At 31.9% G+C, this 25,329-nt stretch overlaps 1 protein-coding gene across 1 annotated transcript in view; it reads left to right on the forward strand.

The window, feature by feature from the left end:
• The window catches only part of LOC120331262 (uncharacterized), a 119,010-nt gene that overhangs the window by 67,237 nt on the left and 26,444 nt on the right, over positions 1-25,329 (forward strand). Inside the window, exons 112-174 of the mRNA XM_078113790.1 lie at positions 25-164; positions 269-416; positions 558-683; positions 756-905; positions 1,292-1,419; positions 1,523-1,661; positions 1,749-1,882; positions 2,283-2,424; positions 2,615-2,748; positions 2,866-3,004; positions 3,131-3,255; positions 3,454-3,592; positions 3,868-3,998; positions 4,074-4,218; positions 4,668-4,801; positions 4,940-5,078; positions 5,384-5,514; positions 5,676-5,814; positions 6,266-6,399; positions 6,569-6,707; positions 7,164-7,297; positions 7,725-7,863; positions 8,256-8,389; positions 8,670-8,805; positions 9,037-9,170; positions 9,270-9,408; positions 9,551-9,693; positions 9,778-9,916; positions 10,157-10,293; positions 10,407-10,542; positions 10,631-10,755; positions 10,915-11,050; positions 11,451-11,646; positions 11,885-12,003; positions 12,108-12,258; positions 12,410-12,531; positions 12,619-12,761; positions 13,117-13,255; positions 13,420-13,553; positions 13,779-13,914; positions 14,012-14,130; positions 14,605-14,743; positions 14,837-14,976; positions 15,589-15,724; positions 15,866-16,061; positions 16,273-16,391; positions 16,574-16,724; positions 16,809-16,930; positions 17,460-17,599; positions 17,999-18,134; positions 18,297-18,492; positions 18,813-18,931; positions 19,007-19,157; positions 19,454-20,298; positions 20,601-20,720; positions 22,747-22,849; positions 22,935-23,052; positions 23,334-23,426; positions 23,662-23,827; positions 24,099-24,253; positions 24,416-24,539; positions 24,742-24,852; positions 24,940-25,049. Of these exons, the coding sequence (XP_077969916.1) occupies positions 25-164; positions 269-416; positions 558-683; positions 756-905; positions 1,292-1,419; positions 1,523-1,661; positions 1,749-1,882; positions 2,283-2,424; positions 2,615-2,748; positions 2,866-3,004; positions 3,131-3,255; positions 3,454-3,592; positions 3,868-3,998; positions 4,074-4,218; positions 4,668-4,801; positions 4,940-5,078; positions 5,384-5,514; positions 5,676-5,814; positions 6,266-6,399; positions 6,569-6,707; positions 7,164-7,297; positions 7,725-7,863; positions 8,256-8,389; positions 8,670-8,805; positions 9,037-9,170; positions 9,270-9,408; positions 9,551-9,693; positions 9,778-9,916; positions 10,157-10,293; positions 10,407-10,542; positions 10,631-10,755; positions 10,915-11,050; positions 11,451-11,646; positions 11,885-12,003; positions 12,108-12,258; positions 12,410-12,531; positions 12,619-12,761; positions 13,117-13,255; positions 13,420-13,553; positions 13,779-13,914; positions 14,012-14,130; positions 14,605-14,743; positions 14,837-14,976; positions 15,589-15,724; positions 15,866-16,061; positions 16,273-16,391; positions 16,574-16,724; positions 16,809-16,930; positions 17,460-17,599; positions 17,999-18,134; positions 18,297-18,492; positions 18,813-18,931; positions 19,007-19,157; positions 19,454-20,298; positions 20,601-20,720; positions 22,747-22,849; positions 22,935-23,052; positions 23,334-23,426; positions 23,662-23,827; positions 24,099-24,253; positions 24,416-24,539; positions 24,742-24,852; positions 24,940-25,049 (9,317 nt within the window). The remainder of the gene's footprint in view (positions 1-24; positions 165-268; positions 417-557; positions 684-755; positions 906-1,291; positions 1,420-1,522; positions 1,662-1,748; positions 1,883-2,282; positions 2,425-2,614; positions 2,749-2,865; positions 3,005-3,130; positions 3,256-3,453; positions 3,593-3,867; positions 3,999-4,073; positions 4,219-4,667; positions 4,802-4,939; positions 5,079-5,383; positions 5,515-5,675; positions 5,815-6,265; positions 6,400-6,568; positions 6,708-7,163; positions 7,298-7,724; positions 7,864-8,255; positions 8,390-8,669; positions 8,806-9,036; positions 9,171-9,269; positions 9,409-9,550; positions 9,694-9,777; positions 9,917-10,156; positions 10,294-10,406; positions 10,543-10,630; positions 10,756-10,914; positions 11,051-11,450; positions 11,647-11,884; positions 12,004-12,107; positions 12,259-12,409; positions 12,532-12,618; positions 12,762-13,116; positions 13,256-13,419; positions 13,554-13,778; positions 13,915-14,011; positions 14,131-14,604; positions 14,744-14,836; positions 14,977-15,588; positions 15,725-15,865; positions 16,062-16,272; positions 16,392-16,573; positions 16,725-16,808; positions 16,931-17,459; positions 17,600-17,998; positions 18,135-18,296; positions 18,493-18,812; positions 18,932-19,006; positions 19,158-19,453; positions 20,299-20,600; positions 20,721-22,746; positions 22,850-22,934; positions 23,053-23,333; positions 23,427-23,661; positions 23,828-24,098; positions 24,254-24,415; positions 24,540-24,741; positions 24,853-24,939; positions 25,050-25,329) is intronic.

Here is a 25,329-nt window from a genome sequence, read left to right on the forward strand (position 1 = left end):
ACACATATTTTTATTTTTTTTCAGGAGTGATACCTTTAATTCCTTTTGAAGCTGTTGCTCTAATATCAAGCATTTTTGTGACATTGGAGAAGCCAGTTGATGTCAGAGTAGACAGTTATGCAATAACTGTGAAATCAGAAGAAGGAGACGAAAGACCACCAGAAGTAACTTTTCCTCTTCTTGATGACTAATTTGAATATTCTTTTCCTATTTAAAAAAAAAAACAGGTTTTTTTGTTTCATCATTTTAAGAAATATCTTTTTTTTAGATTTTGAATTCTGATGATTATCCTGATGACCAATTTTTGATTGATGCTTCATTTGATTATTTGACACCAAATACAACTTATTATATTATGGTTTATGCAACGATTGATGGAAACATCGGACCAGTGTCTGAAGAAGTTGTGATAACAGGTATCCTAGCTTTCAACCGTCTAATATCCAATTTGTACTTAATCTTATAGCTTGGTAAAACCTATTTCACTATAACCAGAGATGTGCCTCTTTGGTCAAGCACATTTTCAGGTAAAAAATAACTTCTGTTCATTCATTCAGATGAAATGCCTGCTTTGACTAATGTGACTGCTACACCTGACTTTACAAGTATAACCGTTTTTGTAACTCCAGTAATAAAAGATGTTGATGGATACAAAATCCAGCTCCTACCGAGTGGTATTACTGGTGAGTTTTTGTCTTCATTTACCCTTATCTCAATTACTTGTTTATATATTTTACTATCATTGATATTTTAAGGTGGTGATAAGACTTGGAATATATCTCAAACTGACTCATTTATTGAAGCAACATTTGAAGGATTGTTCCCTGGTACAGTATATACAGTGGTTGTATCTACTGTCAAAAATGATCATTTTGGTCCAGAAACAATTGTCGAAGTCATGACAGGTTTGTGAGGTTGTTTTCTTACAATTTGTTGTCAAGTGCAGGCTCATATTTGTCTTAATATCTGCTTCGTTATTTTATTATTCTACCTGTAACTAATTGATTGAGTTTTTTGAGTGTTCTAGCTTGGATTCATTATAATTGGATAATGTGACCATGATAATAATCACTTACATATTCTCATCAAATGCAATAATTACTATTTAGCTGATTTTTTACAATTCATTATGAAAATTACAGTGAAAACTGCTTTGATTAATTCCACCTCATCTAACCAGTATCACTAATTGTGCATTGTAATAAGTTTTGGCAACTACTCTGATTAATAATATTGAATGAACATCTAGCGTATTCTTCTTGTAATCAAGTCTTCATTTTTTGTTTCTTAGGTTCTATCCCACTGGTTATGTATGATACTGAAACAACTGCCACCAGTATTACAATAGTGGCAGCCCAACCTGAAGATCCAGTGGATAGGATTGTAGTACAGTTGGATTCGGATGACACATATTCTTCGGTATGTCGACTTTGGTTGTTTGTTATCTCTAAATATTACGGTCATTTTTCACACATGGTTCGTAGTTGTACTTTGAACTTTATGAAAATTGCAATCTATTCAGACTGACGAACTGATTTCTGGGGAAGGTGATCTTGTCACATCATTTACCGACTTGATGCCTAATACAAACTATACCATCTCAGTCATACCTTACATAAAAGATTTTCAAGGACCATATTCTCCCACAGTTGTTGTAACAGGTACACTTTTGTTCAATTTAGAAAATTTGTTGCTTGTTTGTTTTAATTTTTCAAATTTATTTATGAAGGATCTATTTTTTTTATCAGGCTCACCACCATTTGTTGACTTTAGTGTCAAAACTGGTGTTGATGCAGTCAATGTTACAGTTGAACGCCCAGAAGATATTGTCGACTTCGTAGTTGTGAGATTGTATACATTAGATTTGACTGAAGTTGATACGGTAAGATTTTATGTATATTTTTTTCCCAAATTAAATGGTTGGAGAGATATGTATTTTCAATTAGGGGGTGGAGTAAATGATATGTTTGCATTTTTATACCTGCTTATTATAATATATGGTCAACCATCATTTATTAGTATCAAATGATGGATACTGGAGAAAATTGGGAAAACCACTGTGGAAAAAAATATACCTTGTTTTCTTGTGGTAAATATTGTGGTCTAAAAATTTCTCTCACAACTTACGACCTTCATAGCAAAAATAAATTAAAAAAATTAGCTTTAATCTATCAATACACGACTTCACAAGTTGTTAAGATAGCTCTTTCAATTGAATTTTTCTGCAAAAACATTCGCGTGTACTAGTTTTTTTTTAAATCATGACCAATCTGATTTTACAGAAGACTATTCAATATGAAACTGATCCGTTCTTTGCGACCTTTGATAATCTCACTTCGGGAACAGAATACATTGTTACTGCATATTCTGTAATAAAAGAAATTGAAGGACAATCGCATGATGAATTTGTGGAGACTGAGATTGGTAATTCTGTATTTCAACTTTGATAACTAAGTACCAGTAATATAATTGTTATCCATCTATTACTCTACTAAGAAAAAAATTATTTCGCAGATTGATAGTTTTCCAAAATACTATTATAAAATTGTATTTGCATCTGTACAAATAATTATCATTGGATAACTTAACACATCCTGTTTTTGTCGTAATTTAGATATTCCAGTTGTTAATTTCACTTCTACATCAACAACTACGACTGTACAAGTCACCATAACCAAACTCGAAGATGGCAGGGAAGTTGATGAGTTCTTCGTACAAATAATTCCAGAGGACAGTGATTTAATCATGGTAATCATATTAATTAGTGTCTATATATATGTGACAAAATGATTTTAAATGATGTATTCTGTCCGATGTCCTACCATTTTTATGTTCATTTTCTTCTTTATCCTTCCAAATATTCAGGTTCAAACTATTTCTGCTAAAGATGAATTGCTTTCGACTACTTTTGAAAATCTCACTCCAGAAACATTGTATACAATAGAAGTCTGGGCGACCCTGCGTGATCAACGTGGACCTATTACCACAGGAATTGAAGAAACAGGTATGTAGTATATAGATCATGCAGAAACATGCAAAAGCAATATAATGAGTTAAAGTGTAAATGAACTCTAGCGAAAAATTATTTGTCAAGTTCATTACTAAATTTCAGTAATTTTTTTTATTTCAGAGTTACAAAATGTTGTATTTGATAATATTTCAACGATAACAACCATTGAAATAAATATTCTCGATAATGATTTGGAGGTGGATGAATACAAAGTGCGACTTACTTCACCTGATGGCAGCATTAGAGTGAGTTAAAATATTAGCAGTAGCATCTTATTTACTGCATCTGAGACACAGTTAAAGGATTTCAGATTGGAAAGATCTCAATTATTACTAATTGTGCTTTTTGAAATGGCATATCACCTAGTTTCATATAGATAATATGATGCAAACCTATACTATTTTATTTTATTCCACTAATTAGTTGTTGAATATTTCGTAAAGGAACAGACACTTAACACCACTGAAGATCCATTGACTACTTTATTTGAAAACTTGATTCCTGCAACTCAGTACACAGTACAGGTTACAACATGGAACGAAGGTGCCGAAGGACCAACCGCTACAGCATTTATTCAAACCGGTTAGTATGAATTTAAATAAAATTGTTTGGCATTAACCAGGTACTATTGACAGATCTTAGATTTCATCAGTAAGATTGAAATACTGTAGACAACCAAATATTTATTATTATTTTTTTCAAATGGACTTAAGAGTAGTTTGTGAACTCACTTTATAGTTTGCTGTGCAAGATTATGCTATTGTTGTATATCGCTCTCTAATTTAAATATTATTATGAAAACCTCCACATATGGTTCTGTTGTAAAATTTTTAATTATTTATTTTCCCTTTATCCAGAACCTTTTCCATTTGTTGAATTCACAACAACAACTACTAAGGAGAGCATTAGTGTTGCATTAGAAAAACCTGACAATAGAATGAACTTTATTGTAAAATTACTTTCGGAAGACTTGGTACAACTGCAGAGTGTAAGTAGACTTATTTATCTTTTTTGATAATATTCATTTGTGTATGCTTCATTGAATTCGCAATATTTGTTACAGACTCCACTGAGTTACGATGATGACCCTCTCTCTATTACTTACGAAGGTTTAACTCCTTCGACGGATTACATGATTTTGGTTTCGCCCGTTATTAACGAAGATGTAGGACCAGTTAATCAAGAATTGGTTACAACAGACGGTGATGGTAAATAATGATTCTTTACTGTTTCACAACGAGATGAGAAATATTGAGAAAGTGACCATAATCAATCTATGGGATTGGTAATTTAGCACACCACACTACATCAAATACTTGTATGATAGTCCACTTTGGTATTTACTTCTAAAAATATCAAAATGATTCAAAATTTAGCAACTTAATTAGAATATCAATGAAAACAATATTTAGAACATAATTCAATTTAATTTCCGAGTACACTGCAATAAGGTGATTTGAAATTACTTTTTACCATCTGACTTTTAGAACAATAAATGCCATTTCAATTTTCATATCAAGGTTATTTAAATTTTACCTATTTTAAATACCAACATTGATGTGGTCATCTTATATAGGACACATCTTAGCTCAGATTACATTCGGTGTTTATTAAAAAATGATTCCACTGTTTACATATTCATTGTTGTTATATACAGATGCAGAACAACTTCCAGCACCTGATTTTGTGACAGAAGCAACTACAATTTCTATAGATGTTACTGTAACACCACTCAATACAACTGTAGATGAATATGTTGTAACAATCACAACACCTACAGGAAACACCACAGTGAGTTATGTTCAGTATAAATTTGTTTGAAGTCAATTCACAATATTTTCCATTTGTGTATATTTTGAAATCTTTGATAAACCCAATGGCAAGCCAATATGTAGATTTCTAAATCAATGAATTACCTATATTTTCTAGGAAAGCAGTATACCTGGTGCTGATGACCTGATAATAACTACATTTGATGGTCTTTCTCCTGATACTAATTATAGTATAAATGTTCGTGCAGTCTATGATGACATAGACGGGGAAGTCTCATCTGCAATTGTTGCAACTGGTTTGTATCCTTGTCTTGTAATAATTTTGTCTTTTAATTTTTAATTTATAACTATTAAAAATCCTATTGAATTTGTATGTAATTTCTGTCATGAAAACTATTACTAATGGAGTTCCAAGTCTTTCAAGAATAAGGCTACTTAATTTGGTTGATGTTATAATAGTGGGTGAAAGAATTAATCCAACCTTCAATCAGACCATACAATTGTAACACATAGGCTACATACAACGTTTTTCTTATCAGTAGAATGGAACTAATTACACATTACTTTGGTAAATTTTGAAATTTCTAACACTACATTTTAGAACCTGTACCACTCATTTTCTTTGAGTCATCCGCAACTAATAACACTATCACAATCATTTTGCAAAGACCGGAATTTGTAGTGGATGCCTTTGAAGTCAGTTTATTTTTAGCCAATGACGAAATAGGAACTGTAAGTATTGAATCTTAAACAATTAACTCACTGGTTTAAATACCCGTCATGATTAAAATTAAGATTGTAACCTCATAATAAAAAATTCTAACTTTTAACCTAAAATTTGTTGGTTTTATATAAATTCTGTAATCAATAACTTGAATATTTTGTATGTATAGAGTTTTATTCTGTTCGACGAACAAGATTTAGCCACCACATTCGACAACCTGATACCGGAAACTACATATTTAATACGAGTAGTGGCATTAATTGGTGATGTTTATGGACAATTGAATGAAGGACTAGTTACTACTGATGGTGTGTAGTTTTCTATGATTAATGTTTTTTGTATAATTGAAGTTTACAACTACCAGTTTAAGTTTTGATACTAGTTGGCCGAAAAATTAGGAATTTTTCGTTTTATTCATCTATTAGCAGATGAAATTATCGTTAGAGTAATAAATAGGGAAGCTCTACCATGTTAAAACATTTCATGAAAGTAATAGAATTTTATGCATCAAGGGATGCTTGTCTATAGCTTGATAGGGAAAAGGTTTGGAACAATAAAACAACCGTTATTTTTTGATTAACCAGTATTAGTCAGTAAGTAGTAATTTTGACTTTTGATCGACAAAAATTGAGGTTCTGATTAATTCTGCAATCGAAAATAAAAAGCTAAAAATGTAATCCTGATCACTAACAAAATTATTAAAACATTTTGTTGATTTTTTATCCAGATATAGAATCATTTTTTTTTGTGGGTTTTCAGAATCAAAGCCACTACCATTGGTAGAGTTTACCACAGAAACAACTACAACAACTATAAATATCACTGTGGAACCAACAGATATTGTTGTCGATGAATATATAGTTTCACTTACTGATCCAGAAGGAAACGTTATTGTAAGCCATAACTGATATATATTACTTTCCATTCAAAATATACTAATTCACTTTATTGTCAATGCTATCAAAACAAAATATTTCGATATTAGATTTATTGTTCATTATTGAACTAAAGTTTGAATATTTTCTATTTTATATATCATTAATTGATCATTTCCTATGTCAGGAAAATTCTATACCAGGCACTGAAGAGCCATTAGAGACTTATTTCGATGACTTGACACCAGGCACTGAATACATAGTGACAGTTTTCCCACAACTAAATGGGGTTCAGGGAAATACTACATTTGGAGTAATTTCAACAGGTAAGTGTTTTACCATGTAAGGTATATATTTTTAAATTCTCTTTATGAAATAGTAAATTTTGCACCAATATTTTGCAATCACTGAGTGGTTAGGTATTGGCATTGCTTTTTTCAGTTTGATGTTTTTGGTATTCCAACAACTAAGACAAGCTTATTGGCCAGATATGAGCATAGCACCAAACCATGAGAATTTGCATCATTGCAAACTATAGCATTATTTTACTTAAACAGATCTTCATTCAAAATAATGTCGCTAGAAATACTATGCAGAATTGTGTTTCGAAATATTTGTATAGGTGTCTTTAATATTATTTAATACAGCAAGATCGTTTGAAATTATGTTACTGGAATTTTAAGCTTTCATGCGAAATTTCCAACACTTTTCAAATTTCGATAAATATTTTTCACATTTGCACATTTTATAAATTGTGAAATTTTATAAAAACAATATCACAGATTCACTACCCATTGTCAATTTCACTTCGGCTTCAACGCCTACTACAATCCAAATTGTTGTGGAGAAACCTGATATTCCTGTTGAATCATTCACTGTTGAATTGTTAACTGATGGACTGGATCTCCTAGATACTGTAAGTGTATCTGTTCTTAAGCCCTCTCAATATTTATCTTTGTAGTAACAATCGCCTCTTTTATTGAAATTTCTAGAAAATTCATTTTGTGTTACAGTGGTGAAATTCTACATTTAAGTAATTGTTTTGTTAAGTAAGTTTTGTTGAGTAAGTTGTTAAGTAAGTTTTTCTGAAGGCTTCTTAATTTAAAAGTTTTAATATATTGAGAGTATGGTGAATGTCATTTTAACTTTTTTGTTTTAATGATTGTTGTTCTATATTTTTTTGTTTTTGCAAAAAAACTTGATACTATAGCATTATTCTTTGCTATTTTTATTTGTTTTATAAATATTCTCATATGAAAAGATGTTCAATTTGATTTTTTTCTCTCTGATCCCTCTATTGATGAATTTCCAATATTTTTATTTTTTATTCTTTCACAAAACAGAAACAGATAGATGTTACAGACAATCCACTAGAAGTTATTTTCTATGGATTGAATCATACTACCAACTATAATGTTGTTGTTTTTGCCACATTGGATGAATACTTCGGACCAGAAAATCAAAAGATTGTTTCTACTAAAAGTATGGTATTAGTATTAACAATTTGATTGAAACGAGAATCACTCAACTCTGGACCCTATTTTATATTAACTGTTTTTATCTTGTTCAATGTCTAAAAATTCTGTTAGTCAGCATCTATCCATTCTCAGTGCCGTTTATGGATTATTCCTTATAACTTGATAAAACATGGATAAATCTTTAAATTAATTTGCTTCATGTATGAAGAAAACTGTTTACGGTAATTACATTAAAACTGATATTTTGTAAAGCACTGGAGTTTAAAAATAGGTTGAAATAAAATGCAAAACAGTTTTGGGATTGAATTATAAATTAAAATGTAATAGGTGTAACTGAAATTTTAGAGTATTTTTACAGCAATGCGTTTATGACCTTTTCTTTACAAATATTTTTAGAACTACTCCCGTTTATTGAATTCAATTCCACAAGTACATCCTATACCATTGAAATTAACATTGTGAAACCGAAGACCCCTGTTGACTCTGTGAATGTTGAATTATTTACTGAAAATTCAGCCTTTATCGAAAGGGTAAATTTTTTTTCATAAATATATGAAATTGTAGTACCGTGATGGTTTTTATCTAATCACATACAATAGTTTTGAATGTACAGATAGACATTTGTCAATGCTCAACATTTTACTCATGAAACCTTCTTTGCTTGCTTGGAGTCTCGTTGAGAGAAGGTTTAAAATATCTGACCGATGACCAGTTGGAAGTGTCGCATATTTGACCTTATTAATTTTTTCTTGAATCGTCATTTTTGAATGTTATGTCACTTTCTTCTGACAACTTGGTTGTTGTTTGTAGCTTACCATATCTTATGAGGATGAGCTATCTGCAGTTTTCCGTCGTTTGACTCCATCCACAACATACATTGTTAATGTTTATTCGGTAGAAGATGTATTATTTGGACCAGAAAATCAGAAAACAGTCATTACTAAAGGTATAAGAATTTTGTTATATATAATTATACCAGTTTTTGATTCTCAAGTTAACCAGTTATTGAAATCATAATAAGAGTTACCATAAATAGACTGCAGAACAAAACAGAATTGTGCAGGACTTTTCATTGGATAATGAATTTTCCAGTTTTAAGCATCCAGAAAATCAGTTTGTTTGTACCATACCAAAAATAAAAATAGACTTCGAAATAAATATATTTTTTTCTTTCTAGAAGCAGAGCCGCTTGATGAATTGCAGTTTATTGCTGCTTCAACTTTTAACACCATTGTAATTACTATTGAAAGACCGTTTACTGAATTTGTTGAATTAACTGTACGACTTACACCCCCTGAAGGCAATGCTACGGTTGGTTAATTTTATCTTCTTTGTCGAACTTTGCAAATATATCACTATTATGATACATCAATGTGTTTTTGTGTACATCTTGAAAATTTCTATTCTCAGGAAAATAAAATATTGCCATCCGAAGATCCTTTGGCAACAACGTTTATCGATCTAACACCAAATACAGAATATTTCATTGAAGTAGAAGCGGAATATGAGGACGTTCCTATATTACCAGCTAATAGAACTGTGCGAACTGGTGAGTATACTTTAATACGCATGCATCCATTATTGTTGTAATGAACACCGTTATTGTGGCTTCTGCTTTTTTAATGTGGCTTTTTGTGTTACATTTTCAATATAATAATTTGTTGGCATTTCACTTTTTCTCATTTTTTCAGATCCAGATTTATTACCTGATCTGCCTAGCATAGAATTTGATACTATTGAAACATTCACAACTATAGAAGTTATTATTGAGAGACCTAATGTTACAGTGGATGGATTCATTGTAGAACTCATATCACATGAGGAGCTTCGGGAGGTTTGTACAATAAATTTTGTTTTGATTTTTATTTTATTACAATTTACTTCTGTCTCTTTTTCTGATTGTTTTATTTTCTTTCAGGTTGAAACCATTGATTTTGCTGATGATCCACTCACTGAAGGATTTGATGGTTTAACTCCTGGTGTAAACTATAGAATTGAGGTGCAACCGATTTTGAATGAAATCTCAGGAGATAAGACAGTTAAGAATGTTTCCACAAGTATGTCATTTTAGGTTTACAGTACAAAATATTTATACATATTTGTGATTATTAATGAATTTCAGACTTCAAACAAATTCAATCCAACCTAGTTAGATATTAGTTCTTGTTCTGCTTCATTGCTTTAAATTCTAAAATTTGCCATGTCCAGTGTAAAGCTTCAACATCTTCGTTCACAACACTTTGTCTCGGTTAATAGGATTTCATGTTTGTCATTAACCAACAATTCTTAATTTTTAGATTCACTTCCATTTGTTGATTTTGAGGCGACAACCACAACTGCCAATGCTATTAAAATAACAATTGAAAAACCGATTCTGCCAGTTGATTATGTTATGGTTGAGTTGCTGGACAAAAATCAGAATCTTATTCAAAATGTGAGGAAATTTACTGTTATTTTAGTGTAAATTATTATTTTTTCCCTATAAACCAAGTTTTAGCGTCATACTTTTTACACCATAGTTTATCAATTCTGATCATGTTTTCACAGCGGACTTTGCCATATGAAGACTTACCACCTCAAACATTTTCTGGATTGTCTCCTACTACAAACTATGTTATTGTTGTATACTCTACATTGGATGACTTTTATGGGCCGCCTAATGAACAACTGTTAAGCACTGATGGTAAAATTATGAATTTTATATTTTTTATTGTGTATTATTGTCAAATATTATTCATGCATTTGTTGCAACATTTCTTTCAAATTTTTAGATCGTGACTGGTTTGTTAATACTACAAGTTCTGAAGTGATTGTTACAATAGTTGATCTTCCTGATCCAACTCCAGATGGGATTTTACTTGAATTGTTTGTCCAGGAAAGTGGATTATATATAAAGGTAAGTAAGTATGTTAAAATGACAGTGATTATGTCACTCTCACTCTCAATTAAAAAAATTAAGTTGATACAGAATCCTAATATTTTCTGTTGTGTTATTGGCAATATAGCGTGATTGTTTTAGGGAACTTTCAGCAGACTAAATCCTATCCATTTTCAGGAGGAACCAGTTTCACTGAATGACACTAGTCAACCTGTTATTTTTGATGAATTGTTGTCTGGATTCAGTTATGGCATTACCTTATCTTGGATAAAAGGAGGAAAAGTGACAAAAGAAAGTGAAAATGTTACAACAAGTAAGCTGTGTTGACAAAATAAATATCAGAGTCCCTAAAGCAGATAATTGAATAAGTGTTTTATTCCTTATATCTAAACATGTCTGTGTACTCGGAATATCTCTCAGAACTCGGAAATATGAATCCATTGAATTTTACCAGGACGACACTCTTACTGATTGCGCATACCCTACACAATATTTTACTTCTTGAGTGAAATAGTGGGCTTGATTTGAATCGGGGAAAGAAACTATTGTTTAAATGCAAGATATCAAGCTAGTGTGATCTGTCTTACCCATGACACCAGTCCTTGTTATTATGAAGTTTTTTGGTGTCAATTCATTGCTAGCAATTAATATGACAAATCGATTCAGCTGCTGTTGATCGAATTTGTAAACTGATTTACAAAATTATTTTTCAGACCCACCTGCAAAACCAGAAAATTTAATTGTTACTAACTACTCTACAAACCACATCACCTTATCATGGACAAGAGATCACTCTGTTACAAAGTATATAACTTCAATTCCATATTTTGATGGAGAAGAAAAACTCCTCATTTTGGGTGAAATACCACAAGTCAATGGAACTCAAGTAGTTGCAGATACCAGCAACAGGTTTGAAAACTCTAAATATCTTAAGTAAAGTAAATGAAAAGGAAAAGTAGTCAGTTCTCTTTTTTATCAAATATTGTTTTATTTATTATCAAAACTGAAATTAGGTAGTGTCAGAAATGTTTTTCTCTAAATCTAAGCACTGAAGCCCTCAGTAAGTTATGGGTTTTAAGTAAGTTTTTGTTGCTCTGTATGGAAATTTTGTAGCTTACGTAAGAGTAACTCTTATTTTATATTTAAGCGACCAAATGGTATACACATTCTCTGACTTGCCTTCTGGATACATGTACGATATTATTATTACTCCTGTTGGTGATGATTTGTTGTCTGGAGAACAAGCTGAGATTTCACAAAGAACAAGTAAATATACTTGCATGTTCCATTTATATTAATGCAAAACGTTTAGTAATAAACACAGGTTTTAATGGACAAGTTTTTAAAACTTATATATTTCTAATTCTTAGCACCTGAAAGTGTTACTACTGCAGTACTCGTAACAACTAGTAGCAATATTTCACTGACATTCACACCAGCAAACGGATATAAAGATTATTACTTGCTTACTTTGTGGGATGAAGATGGAGTGGAAGTTGATAGTGCAAATAGATCGGCAGGGTATGTTGTTTTATTTAATTCTGTATTTTTTTTTGGTCTTTTATGAAGGAATCAAATTTTATCCTTTGATTGCATTTTTCTTACACATGCTTTCACTAATTAGCACCCAATGTATGTTCGTTATTTAATCTATTCATTACTTTGAAAACAGGGAAGAAGATGTTGGCACCATTTTCAGTAATGATATATTATCAGAACACAATTATTTTGTTGTCATTGTAACCGTAGCTGGAGCTTTGAGAAGTGCAGAAACTGATTTTGAGGCCACAACAGGTAAAATCACTTCAATTGTATGTAGGTAAAAATTGCTACAAATTGAATCATCAAATAAAATCCATCAACATGATTGATTATTTTCAGAACCTGAATCGACCCCAGATCTTCCTATAGTAGAATTCAATACAATTGCCTCATTTACAACTATAGAGGTTGTTGTTGAAAGGCCTATTGTTTATGTGGATGGATTTATTGTAGAACTTGCAACAGATGAAGGGCGACTCGAGGTTTGCATATGAAGATTTATTCATTATATCATTGCAATCATTATATTCATTACATACCACAGACAAAATGTTGTTTCTTTCATAAATACTTCAGCAGACTTTTACCAAACAATTTTTGCTTTGTGGCATACAATGTAACTTTCTCACCTGCTGTGCCAGTTTCAATCATTTCATAATTTGTACCAACTGATTTTTGCATACATCATAAAGATAAAACTTATACGTATATCATTATTAGCGTATCTTTAGTCACTCGTAACTCATCAATCAGTGTTTTCCACTTTTAATTGAATTTTGAATCATTTCAAATTTATACATGAATCATCAGTTATTTACCATTTTTCTGTATTGGCAGATCCAAACTATTCCTTCGACAAACGACCCACTTACTACAGTATTTGAAGATTTAGATCCTGGTACAGATTACAGGGTTTATGTTCAACCAGTTTTAGATGAAATTGGAGGAGATATGAGTGTTAAGAATGCATCTACTGGTATGTTTCATATGCTTTTTAATAGAGCTTCAATAACAACAAATGCAAAACAGCATTATTTGAAGAATGCGATTTCGTGTTAACATTGATATGAAAATCTTTTTATGTTTCTTTCTTTTTTGTACAATGTTTTTCTTTTATGTAATGTCATCCTAATATTTCAGAAACACTACCATTCATCAACTTTACCAGCCAAACAACTGCATATAGTATCTTGGTCGAAGTCGAAAGACCAGAAATTGATTTTGATAATATTACAATTGAACTTCAAGATGACGAAGCTGTATTGATTCAGAGCGTAAGAATTTTTTTATCATGAATCTTAACATGTTTAAATATTTTTCAATATAGATCACTCATCACTGTAATTATTACAAAACCTACTAAATTATTAGCGCTAATAGACTATAAGCGGCATCTAGTTCATATACTAGTACTAGAATCTTTTAATTGATCCAGTAAAATGTATATAGTTTAGTTGTTTAACGGTCTGGTGAATAAATTGTTTTCTTATTTTTAACAGCTCCAATATGAAGTAATTTCTCCAACGTTCTTTGGTTTAACTCCGTCAACGGACTATTTCATTGTTGTATACTCTACATTAGGGTCTTTCATTGGACCTGAAAATCGACAATTGGTTACTACTGATACAACTGATGGTAATTTATATTTTATAATATTTTATGCTGAAAAAAGTGAGAGATTGCTCAATCTAACTGTTATTATTTTTTTTTCAAAATGACGAATACCAACCAGAATTGATTAAATTCAATGCAACAGCAAATGAAACAGCAATCGAAGTGAATGTTGAACGTCCAATAGCTGAATTCTTGTTGCTAACTGTTCGTATAACTTATCCAAACAATGAAACTCGGGTATGTTTACACCGATTTGAGTCATTATCATTACTGTATACCTAATAGATGTTGGATTGGAAAATTAGCCTGATCAGTATCAAGAAAATTATTACGATAGGTATTACATATTTATCCTGGGGTGAGGTAACATGATAAGATGGCTTAATCCTATAGCAAACCATGGCCTCTTGTTCGGTTACCAGTCCATGTAGCGTATGGAATTAGTTAGTCAGGTATGCATGTACTTGGGGGTGATGAAAGCCGTAACCATTCTGCAATTATATTAACAACGCTACAGGAGCCCAGCAATGATCACGCTCATAGATATTCCCCACTGGATTCATACCTGTGAACCTACGCAGGTTAATCAGAGGTGCTTTGACAAGCGTATTCCTAATGCTTTGCATGATGTACCAAACTGCCAGGCAACTACATTGATATTAATAATATAGTATTTTAAATATAAAATTTATTTTCTATACATTATTGCAGGAATATGAAATTTTACCAACAGATGATCTATTAACTGCAACCTTTGTTGATTTAACGCCAGATACTGAATATTTTGTTGAAGTTCTCCCAGATAATTACGAACAACCCATATTACCAGCTAATGAAACTGTTCGAACTGGTTTGTTCTGAGTATTTTTATATTGAGATTTATTTGCAACAAATTATTTTATTTATAATAAATAATATCTATTTATTATAAATTAATTTTCAGCCCCTATTGACGATCCTTACTGGTCTGTGGAAACAACAAGTTCGGAAGTCATTGTTACAATCAATCCAAATATTACTGATCTAAGTATTGATGACATTCGTATTGTACTCGTTACTCAAGAAAACGCATATCTTGTGGACGTAAGTTTGACAAAAATCTATATATATTCAAATCTCACCAGATTGTAGAAATATTGGTACTTCCGTAGTGTGTGTACCATGTTAGAGCTAGGCCACATTTTAATTCCAAATTTCCTTATTATATTTCTATTACAAGTTCAGGGACTGTCTGTGTTAGGCAAGTGAAGATACCCTCTGCCCATATTAATCAGTCCCTTTACACAACTTGATGTAAAGTAGGCGAACAAAATTAGTTACCTCCATATTGGTACACATACTTCAAGAGCGCCAAAATAGGTATATTTGAGATAGAGATATTCTTGAAACAGTCTTTTCATTTTGGGTGTTATTGCAATGGAATGAAATATGGAAATAATTTAAGTTCAATACATGTGATTTTTTGAATATATCCTCATATACGCATAATCCTAGTCTTGCAGCTGTGAATTCTAATTACCGTAGTATTACTATTTTTCTCAAAAATGGGTAAGAAATAAGGTTAAGGATAGGGAATATTCCCATCTTGTTCAACTCATTGCTGTATGCCCAAACTGTATAGAGACCTATTTTAAACATAAAATTGCCATTCTTCTGTGGTTAAGCTTTAATGTAATGTGATTTATATAATTTTAGGGAGAACAAATAACACCTGATGGAGATTATCAACCAGTTATATTTGATGGACTGTTATCTGGATTTAATTATCAAGTTGTTGTAACAATCGGCCGAGGTTTTGGAAAAACTGAAAGCTCTAGGAATGTTACAACAGGTAATCTCAAATTTTACATTGTTCTGCTGTTTTGTAAAACTTTGTTTACAATTAAAGTTAAGATGTTTATTTTTCCTATTATTTATAATCCTGTAACATTCTAGATTCAATAATTCTAACTTTATTTCTTTTGTTTTTTAGATCCACCAAAAAAGCCGGAAAATTTGACAGTTACTGACTATTCTACAAATTACATTACAATATTGTGGATGAGAGATCCTTCTGTAACAAAATATTTAACTTCTATTCCATTATATATTGGAGAAGAACAGCTTACAATTTTGGGGGAAGTAATGCAAATTGGAGGACCTCAGATAGTTGCAAATACCAGTAATAGGTTAGTTTGCTCTGATTTTATGAAGGAACCACTGAATATAATAATTTGGCATTGTATTAGATTATGTAATGTTCCAATGTTTTTAAACTCAGTTTAGATTACTAACCATGCCATTTTGGTCATATTTATCCATATCAAGTTCTATCGTTGAGGACATTTATATTTTGTTTAGTTGCTTTGTGATTCAAAAGCTTTATTTTTTCTGTTTAAGCGACCCAATGGTTCATACTTTCTATGACTTGCCTGCTGGATATCAGTATGATATTATTATTATTCCTGTTGGAGATGATCAGATTCCCGGACAAAAAGCTGATATTTCCCAAAGAACAAGTAAACATCTTTTTATCGTAACATTTTATAAGTTAAGTGTGCTATACCTGTATATTATAGTCTGTTAAATTGATATTCTATAGCTTCTATATCAACCGTATATTACTACAGTTAAAACATATGTATATGACATATATTCACAAATAAGCGTTAAACATACTTACATTTACATCAAATTTTAGTACCGAACAGCGTTACTAATGCATCAATTGAAACCGGTAGTCAAGACATATTAATGACATTCACACCGGCAGAAGGATATAAAGATTATTATTTGATTACTTTATTGGATGAAGACAAAAATGTCGTTGACAATGCCAATGTAACTGAAGGGTATGTTGACATCTTTCTATTTTTTCTTCATTTATCTTTAGTGTGCTTTATTATAACTTTACCCGATTCCTCACATTTTACCAGGGATGAAAACTCTCTTATTACGTTTAATAATGAAATCATACCAGACCACAGCTATTCTGTTTTTATTGAAACTGTAGCTGGGACATTGAGAAGCAATGCAACTGAATTTAATGCTACAACAGGTAAGATCAAATACACAACTAACATGCAATGGCAACTATAAGAATAAAATGAAGGATTTTGATGATGGATGTAGTTCATTGCATAAGTATTTTAGACAACATTTATATCTGCAACAAACTAATTCCACAGGCTGCAATTTATCATTATTACAGTATAAAATGCATGTTATATTTTCTGAAATATACTGTTTAAACAGTGTAACTCAAGAGTGGAAAATTTGCTTTGCATATTTGCATTTGCATCATATATCCCAAAATATATGACAGGTGCAAGAGAACTGAGATAAATTGAACAAAAGTGGGAAACTTGATGTTATTTGAATTAGTAATTTTGACATTTAGATAAATTTATCTAGAATTAAGGATTTTTTCAAATCATCTCCCAGGCTGCGTAAAAAGCTCTTGTGGGCCACATGCGGCCAGTAGCTGGATCATTATTTGAAGTCTCTTTTTCTGTATTTTCGTCTTTTTCGTTTTGTTACAATGAACTACATAAAGTTTTATAAGTATTCCTCTTCTTTATTCTCAGTCCGTATTATTGATCCTGACTGGTCAGTGGAAACGACTAGTTCAGAAATCATTGTAACAATTGATTCAATTATTACTGATCCAAGTATTGATGGTATTAGTATTATGCTGTTTACTCAAGAAAATGAAATCTTTGTTAGCGTAAGTTTCTGAAGAGTTTTCTATTCTCAATGTTTACTAGATTATAGAGATACTTATAATTGTTTTGAGCAGTGTCTGTTCCATCCCGGAGTGGAGTTTAATCAATAATAGTTTCGGTATATTCATTTTTAAAATTTTACTCTATATACATACAATTCTGATCTTACAGTCCCATAAGACCAGTAGTATCAGCCATTGCTTTAGCTTATTTTGTCTGCATCATTACTAATATTGTTTGTTTCGAAACATTATGATTGGTCGGTCCATTGTTTTTCCTGTATCCACTAGTTAAAAACCATTAGCACTATATGTGTAAGTTGGTGCTTGCACTAAGCCCTATTCCACAGAAAAATTTGAACACCATGTCACATGTAACAATTGCTTTTCGCTTAATCACAGGTGGATCAAATTGCGCTAGATGGAGATTATCAACCCGTAGTATTTGATGGACTGCTATCCGGATTTGATTATCGTGTTATCGTATCAACATACAGAGATTCTAGGGAAAGTCAAAGTTCTAGAAATGTTACAACAGGTAATATAGTTTTTTGTACAGGTATATATTTTTGTCATATAGGCACAACTTTTATTTGTGATGAACATCACAATGTCTTAGCTGCAATCATATATTTGACTCAAATTATAAAATGGTGACATTGGTTAATTACTGCTTCATGTTTTTGTATTCTAAATTTAGACCCACCAACTATTCCTGAAGACTTGACAGTGATTGATTTTACTACAAATTACATCACAATATCCTGGAAGAGAGATCCTTCTGTTACGAAGTATTTAACTTCGATTCCATTATTCATTGGGGAGGAAAAATTGGTCCTGATTGGTGAAGTGATGCAAATAAATCAAACACAAGTTGTTGCAGATACTAGTGACAGGTGAGAATGTTATTATCGCTATAGCAAATGTTACTTATTTTGGTATTAACTTATGTCTTCCCACAATATGGAGAATGTTATATTTTTGTGCTGTTTTATTGTTTTTCATCAGTATTCAATTTTTGTACATAAGCTGAACTCGGAGTCATTCATTTGTAGCAGCCTAAACTTCATTTACTTAAAAGGTAACCAGTTGTAAAATCCTTGATAACATAATACTGGTTTAATATAGAATGATATATATGATGGTATTTAAAATATTATGTAAGATTTTTAGTTATTGTGATAATTTACCCAACAATGTTTTGTCTTTTTTGCAGTACCGACATGGTTCATACATTCTATGACTTGCCTGCTGGATATATGTATGATATTACCATAACTCCTATTGGCTCTAACTCAATACCAGGAGAAGCCACAGCCATATCACAACGAACAAGTAAATTCATTTTTAATTTTGCCAAATCAAAATCAAAAATATTTAAAAATAACATTCAATCTTCGAAATTTTTAGTACCAAATGCTGTTCCGTTTGCAACAATTGAACCAACAAGTATCAATATTTCCCTGAATTTTGAGCCTGCAGAAGGATATAAGGATAATTATGTACTGTCTTTGTTTGATGAAGATGATAATGAAATTGATTCTACAGTTGTATTAGCTGGGTAAATACACTTATATCTTCATTGTGGTTTGTCATTTTGAAAATATACTATGCTGTCATTTGTTTCTATGTGTTTTTGCGTTTTGTATAATTTGTTTTCAATTCATACTTTATCTAATTTTTTGTTATTAATTTTTTTTCTATAGCTTACAATTTCTGAAAAATGTCCTATTGGACTCTTTTTATATTTCAATCGATTCATCACTTTGTTTTTCTCATCATATACTCTTTTTTCTAAGGTGATCTTTTTTCATTTTTAATTCTTCTCATTTTATTCTCAACTTCTATTCTATACAGGAATGAAAACAACATCATCTACTTCACTAAAAGTATATTGCCGGAACACAGTTATAATATTGGAATTGTGACAGTGGCTAGCAGCCTTAGAAGTCAAGAAGCTGTATTCAACACCACAACAGGTGAAATCGTCGACCCTATGACTACAACTGATTTAACTCTAACAACCATCAGCATGATACCTGATACTACAAATACTAGTATCTACACTGAAACAAGTGCTATTTTTACTACAACAACTAATAACATCACTGAGACAACTGAAAGTACCACTGACACCACAGATTATGTTACAACTGAAACACTACAACCAACCAACTACTTTACATTACCACCTGTTGAAGAAACTACAACTTGGGAACCTACGACTTTAACTGTCGCAACAACGTCAGCTACAAGTTATTCAACTCAATCTTTGCCTGGGGTTGTGACAACATCTGAATTACCACCTGAAACGACTGAATACTTTACTTTTCCAACTGAAAGTGACACGTCTACCTCCGAAGTTATAGATACCACATCTGATGCTTTTACATCGACCAAATCGATAACTGTAACAACTGCATCATCCACAACAATAGAAGAGACAACTGAATGGACTACTGTTTTTGAAGGCACAAGTGAGGCTGCTTCAGGTGTCTCCATTACCAAAGGCATGGCGCATGATACCAGTACAGCTTATGCTTCTGCTACCATTTCTGATCAACCAAATACTACCAGCTATGATTTAGTAAAAACAACTCATCCTCGTCGCAAAAATATTACAATACCGCCTCCCCCACCGCCTCTTCCCCCTACCCCTCCTCCCCCAAGTTTGTGGACTGTCACTACTAAATTTTCCACAGGTAAATATGATTTAAAACAATGTGATTCAATACCTACTACTAGTTTTGACGAACTACGATTAATTTGATTGAATTAAAAAACAGCTTTCTTTTTCATTCGCTTCTTGCATTTATGAAAAATTGGATTTGTTTGATCATTCATTCATCACAATTCTAATACTCAAATAGAAATATTCATGTAACAATCGATTCGAAACTGAAATATGTTTCATCATGCAATCATAGTCGCTTACATCATCGCTTCAATGCATGGTATAAAGGTCAAAAAAATTTAACAAAACAATGTAATTTTCACGTAATAGCTTCAGCTACCACTATTACCACACCTGAACCAACTACTAGCTCTAGTACCGAAGAAGAAACAACGGAGGAACAAGATTTCACAACTCCAAGTATTACAACAACAGCGGATATTACAACAGGTAAGCATTGGAAATATGCTTGCCACCGCACCTCTGATTTCCTCACATGGGTTCGCAGGTTTAAATCCTGTGGGGGATAATTTTAAGCGAGAGGATTACTGGACTCCTCGCCCCCGTAGTGTGGTTCACGTAAACGCTCTCCACCATCAAGTTTGTAACTGGAAGAGAGGCCATGGTTCGCCATAGGATTAGGACTTCTTAGCGGTTTTGCTCTCCCCCTTGAGATAAAAATGTAAATCCCGTTCTAGGTAGGGATGGGCAATGTAGAATAATTTACTATTCTAGAATAGTTAAATCGAATCCAGAATACCGAATCCTATTCTATTTTCATACTTATTCAAATAGTGGGAATTTTCCTGATTTCTGGATTTAGATGTCAAAAAATTATAAATGTATTACTATAAATGTATTATTTATTTGGAAATGTCCTCAACATTGGATTTGATTTGATACTAAACAGGCATTTCCCAGGACAATGAAATCTAAGAATATTACAATATTTTTGCTTTCAATTGTTCCAAATGTATGTAATCTCTAAATACTGATATGCTAAATTAAGACACGCTTCAAACACTTTAATAGTAAGCGGTTAAATACAAAAATAGATATGAAACGGCATTAAATCATTATTAATGTTAGAGTGCCGAGTGTGCTAAAACACACCCGCTGATAATTAATTACGGTAGATACAGGACCAGCGTGTGGCCACTGCAACCTATGCGACCGTTGTAAAATATTAAATTTACCACTATCAATTAAAATCAACTTTTTATTTTGTGCGATCAAGACGTGCAAAACAAGGCTCCCTTGAACGCGATTTCGTAGTCAGTTATTAGTTATTATTATCTAAAGACGAATTCTGTTAGTATTATTATTGTTACATATCATTATCTACCCAGACTTGGCCCTACTCAAACTCAATACGTAACTATTTTCGCCAGATGTGGCATCTTTTTTTAAATTTATCGGCGAATAAAATTACTCCACACTCGATCAAACGTGCGTCTATCTTGAACGATAGAAACGGACCGGAAAATATGTAATCTTTTGATAGTGAAATTTAAATGCGACAGATCGTCGTGTTTTGCGATATAACTTTGTATTTCGGAAACTGGTGTAATAAAAGTAATAAAGTTATTCCTAAATAATATTTGATTTAAATTAATCGCAAGTAATGTCATAACATTTCACGCCTGGCATTTGGTTTACATGCATCATTTTCTGGGGAAAACTCGCCGGTCGCGGAAAATCATTTACAGTAATGTAAAATGAAGCGAGGCACGCCTGTAAACAATTGAAGATTGTTGCAATCAGATTATCGGAATATCGCCAGTAAGTCGGCACAAATAATTATTATTATTAAACCCTTTCTAGATAGCAAAGCAGGAAAACGCAAAAAATGGTGCAATACCGAGTCTTCGTCGTAAGGTGTACTTCACGACTTCTTGTCCAGAATACGCCGATTGAGATTACAGTGTTTGAAATTTATCGATTTTACGGGTTCTTTGCGATTAGGCAAGTTTAATTAAACGAGAGAAATTTCCACGCGAGAAAGACTGCTCGTCTTCAACTGATAAATTGGAAACCCGAAATATAAAAATTGACGTACGGCGAAAACGCAAAATTGGTAGAATAACGAGTCTTCGCCATGAGATGTACTTCGCCGACTTGCTATCCAGAATGCGCCGATTAAGATCACAGTGTTTGAAGTTTACCGACTTTACGGGTTCTTTCCGAGCAGACGCAAGTCTATTTAAACGAGAGAGATTTCCACGCGAGAAAAACGCTCGTCTTTATATTTGAAAACTGAAATGCAAAAATCGACCCATGGCGCCGGAGAGCCGGAAACCGAATCCTGTTATCGGATCCTGTTGGATTGGAATACTTTGGGATTCGAATCCTCCGGATTCGGTATTCTATATTGTCCATCCCTAGTTCTAGGTATGATTTTTTTGTAATAAAACATTTGAAAATAAATATATTTCAAACAATAACCCATATTTTTCTAAAAAATGTACTTATTCAGATGAAATTACTACACCTCAAGTTGAGACAACAGCAAAACCATCGAGGCGCAGGCCACCTCCCCCACCACCTCTTCCTCCTCCTCCACCACCTCACACAAAATGGTGAGTATTTTTTCGAGTATATTATTTTTAAAATATATCCTATTAACTTTGTTGGAGTTTTATTATTTATCTTGATCTTATTCAGGAGGATCAAGAAAGATATCACCAGAACATTGTATGGAAAATTTGTATTGAACTTACCATCAGCTGGTGAATATGATCAAACAAAAGCAGATGAATTCAAGAAAGAATGTGAAACCTATGTAAGACTATTATCTGTGTCAAAATCCGAAATTGTACTTTTTATATTTTGGCCAGGCAGTAAAATATATTAAAGGCTGGAAGAAATAAATTTTAATATATGAATACAATAAAAGCATTTTATAGAATATATTTCAACTTGAATTCAAAATCTATTAGTAGTCAAAAACTATTTTTGAATTCTTAAGAATGTCAAGCAATATCAATCAGATCCATCATAGTTTGCCTCATTCATTTATGTTTTTTGAAATAAAAATCGTTATTTGTTTTTCAACCGACTCAGATTCCTGAGCTAATGGAGAAATTTGGTGATTTTGTTGACAAGAGAAAGATATCGGATGTTGACGTATATGATCAATGGTTTGAAAAACCTGAGGTATGAATCACATTTTCTTGTTAATACCTACAAATGTGGTATTCGAGTTTGATGCTCGTATGACACTGGCATGACATATGTTTTAGTATTTGCGTATAAAGCTAGAACATTATTTGATAGTAATAATCTTCTAATATATTTGCTAGAAGTTTTTAATAAAATTGACTGCAAAACTATGCATTACAAAGTCCCAAAATGCCTGATAATTTACAATTTTCTAACACATATCTTGCAGGACCTTGTTGTGGTTTTTAAATTTGTGATCAAGGAACCAGGGCCAAATTTCACATCAGTTGATAATCACACAGAAGAATATAGAAACTTACTGGCTAACGAAACAATGATTCCTTTATATGATTTGTCGAGTTTATCTCCAGACTTTGAAGAATGCGTTATAATTGGTGAGATAAGTTCTTTTCTAATAGAATGTAGGAATACTAAAAAAATATTACCAGTAATCAAATTCAATATCAGATTACCAGTATTGATGCTCTTAAAATTTTCTAGACCATTTACTTTAGTTTCAGTAATCAATGCGAATCATTTGAAGTCTTGCCAATATTTGTTTACTGTGCCCCCTTTTATCCATTGTTTGTACTTGCTATATATATTCTTTACAGCATCAATATTTTTCAGTGTTTCAAGAAAATAATACCTTTTTTGATACTTTAGAATATCCTCCTGAGCGTCCAATTTATGAAGGAAGAATATTTGTTGGAGTTATCAATATACAATTACCCGATGAATCTTATCAAGAAATCAACAAAAACAAATCTGACGTATCCAGCTTTTTATCACAAGATATAGAATCTAAATTGAAAGATTTCGTAAGTTATCTGCTTAGTCAGTAGCAATTTCAATATTTTTTTGATATTGGACATAGATTCTGATATTCTTCTTGAAACTGATATTGTCCAAACAAGATGTTTGGGACACGTCAATGATTACAATTTTTGATGTTTCTTTTATTTTTTTATTACTTTTTCCAGATCAATGAGCAATATAGTTTGGAAAAAGAAAATATGGCAGGACCAGGAATTTATGATTTTGAAATCCAATATTACGAAGACAAGGATCCAGATATGGCTGCTCACTTTGTTATGACTATGAGAGGTATTTTTTCAGTCATGAAAATCATATTACAATCGTAGGCCCCAAAGATAAACAATGGAAGATGACCGTGGTATTGTAGAACATTGTAAACGATCTTATTACAAGATTAAAAATCTTTCCTGAATTTTTTCTCAAGTAGTTAGTTTTATTGGGTAATAACTAATTTGGCTGATTTATTAAATTTTCAAAATTCCATGTACAGAGAGTGATGAAGATGAACCTTGTTACATTGAGAAAGTTATCAATCAAGCTATTGAAAACAACACACAGATTGAATATTTCAGTGTCGTGGAAGAATCATTTAGAGTCGACGGTTTGTTATTCTTGTATCTTGCAAGTTTAGTTCATTTTCTAACAAGCCATTTTTCTAACTGTCAATTACACTCCACAATTATTACAGGTCGACGACAGTTTAGTGGATATGCAAATATTACTGATCTTACTGAAGGATACGTCATAACATCTCTGACTGAATCACAGGATGCTTTCAAAACTACTGTCAGAGTAGCGGTGAGTGAATTCATTTTGTTTGGTATATTGAAGTTGAAGGAATGAGTGTGAGAGTGTCAGTGAGTTATATATACTCAAGGTGTGAGTTTGTTCAAATAATTATCTTTTATATTGGAATTGTTTCAACTTTCTTACATAGACTTTCTGAACTTTCAAAGAAAGGTTCAAAGAAACAAGATTAGATACAATATGTCAGAGTACACAAATTGGTTAAACTCCATGTTTGACAATATAGATGGTTCAACCAGGTGAACCCTCGAAATATTCTGAATCACTTGTA

This window comes from Styela clava, chromosome 6 (assembly GCF_964204865.1).
Source record: "Styela clava chromosome 6, kaStyClav1.hap1.2, whole genome shotgun sequence".
In the NCBI taxonomy this organism is placed as follows: Eukaryota; Metazoa; Chordata; class Ascidiacea; order Stolidobranchia; family Styelidae; genus Styela; species Styela clava.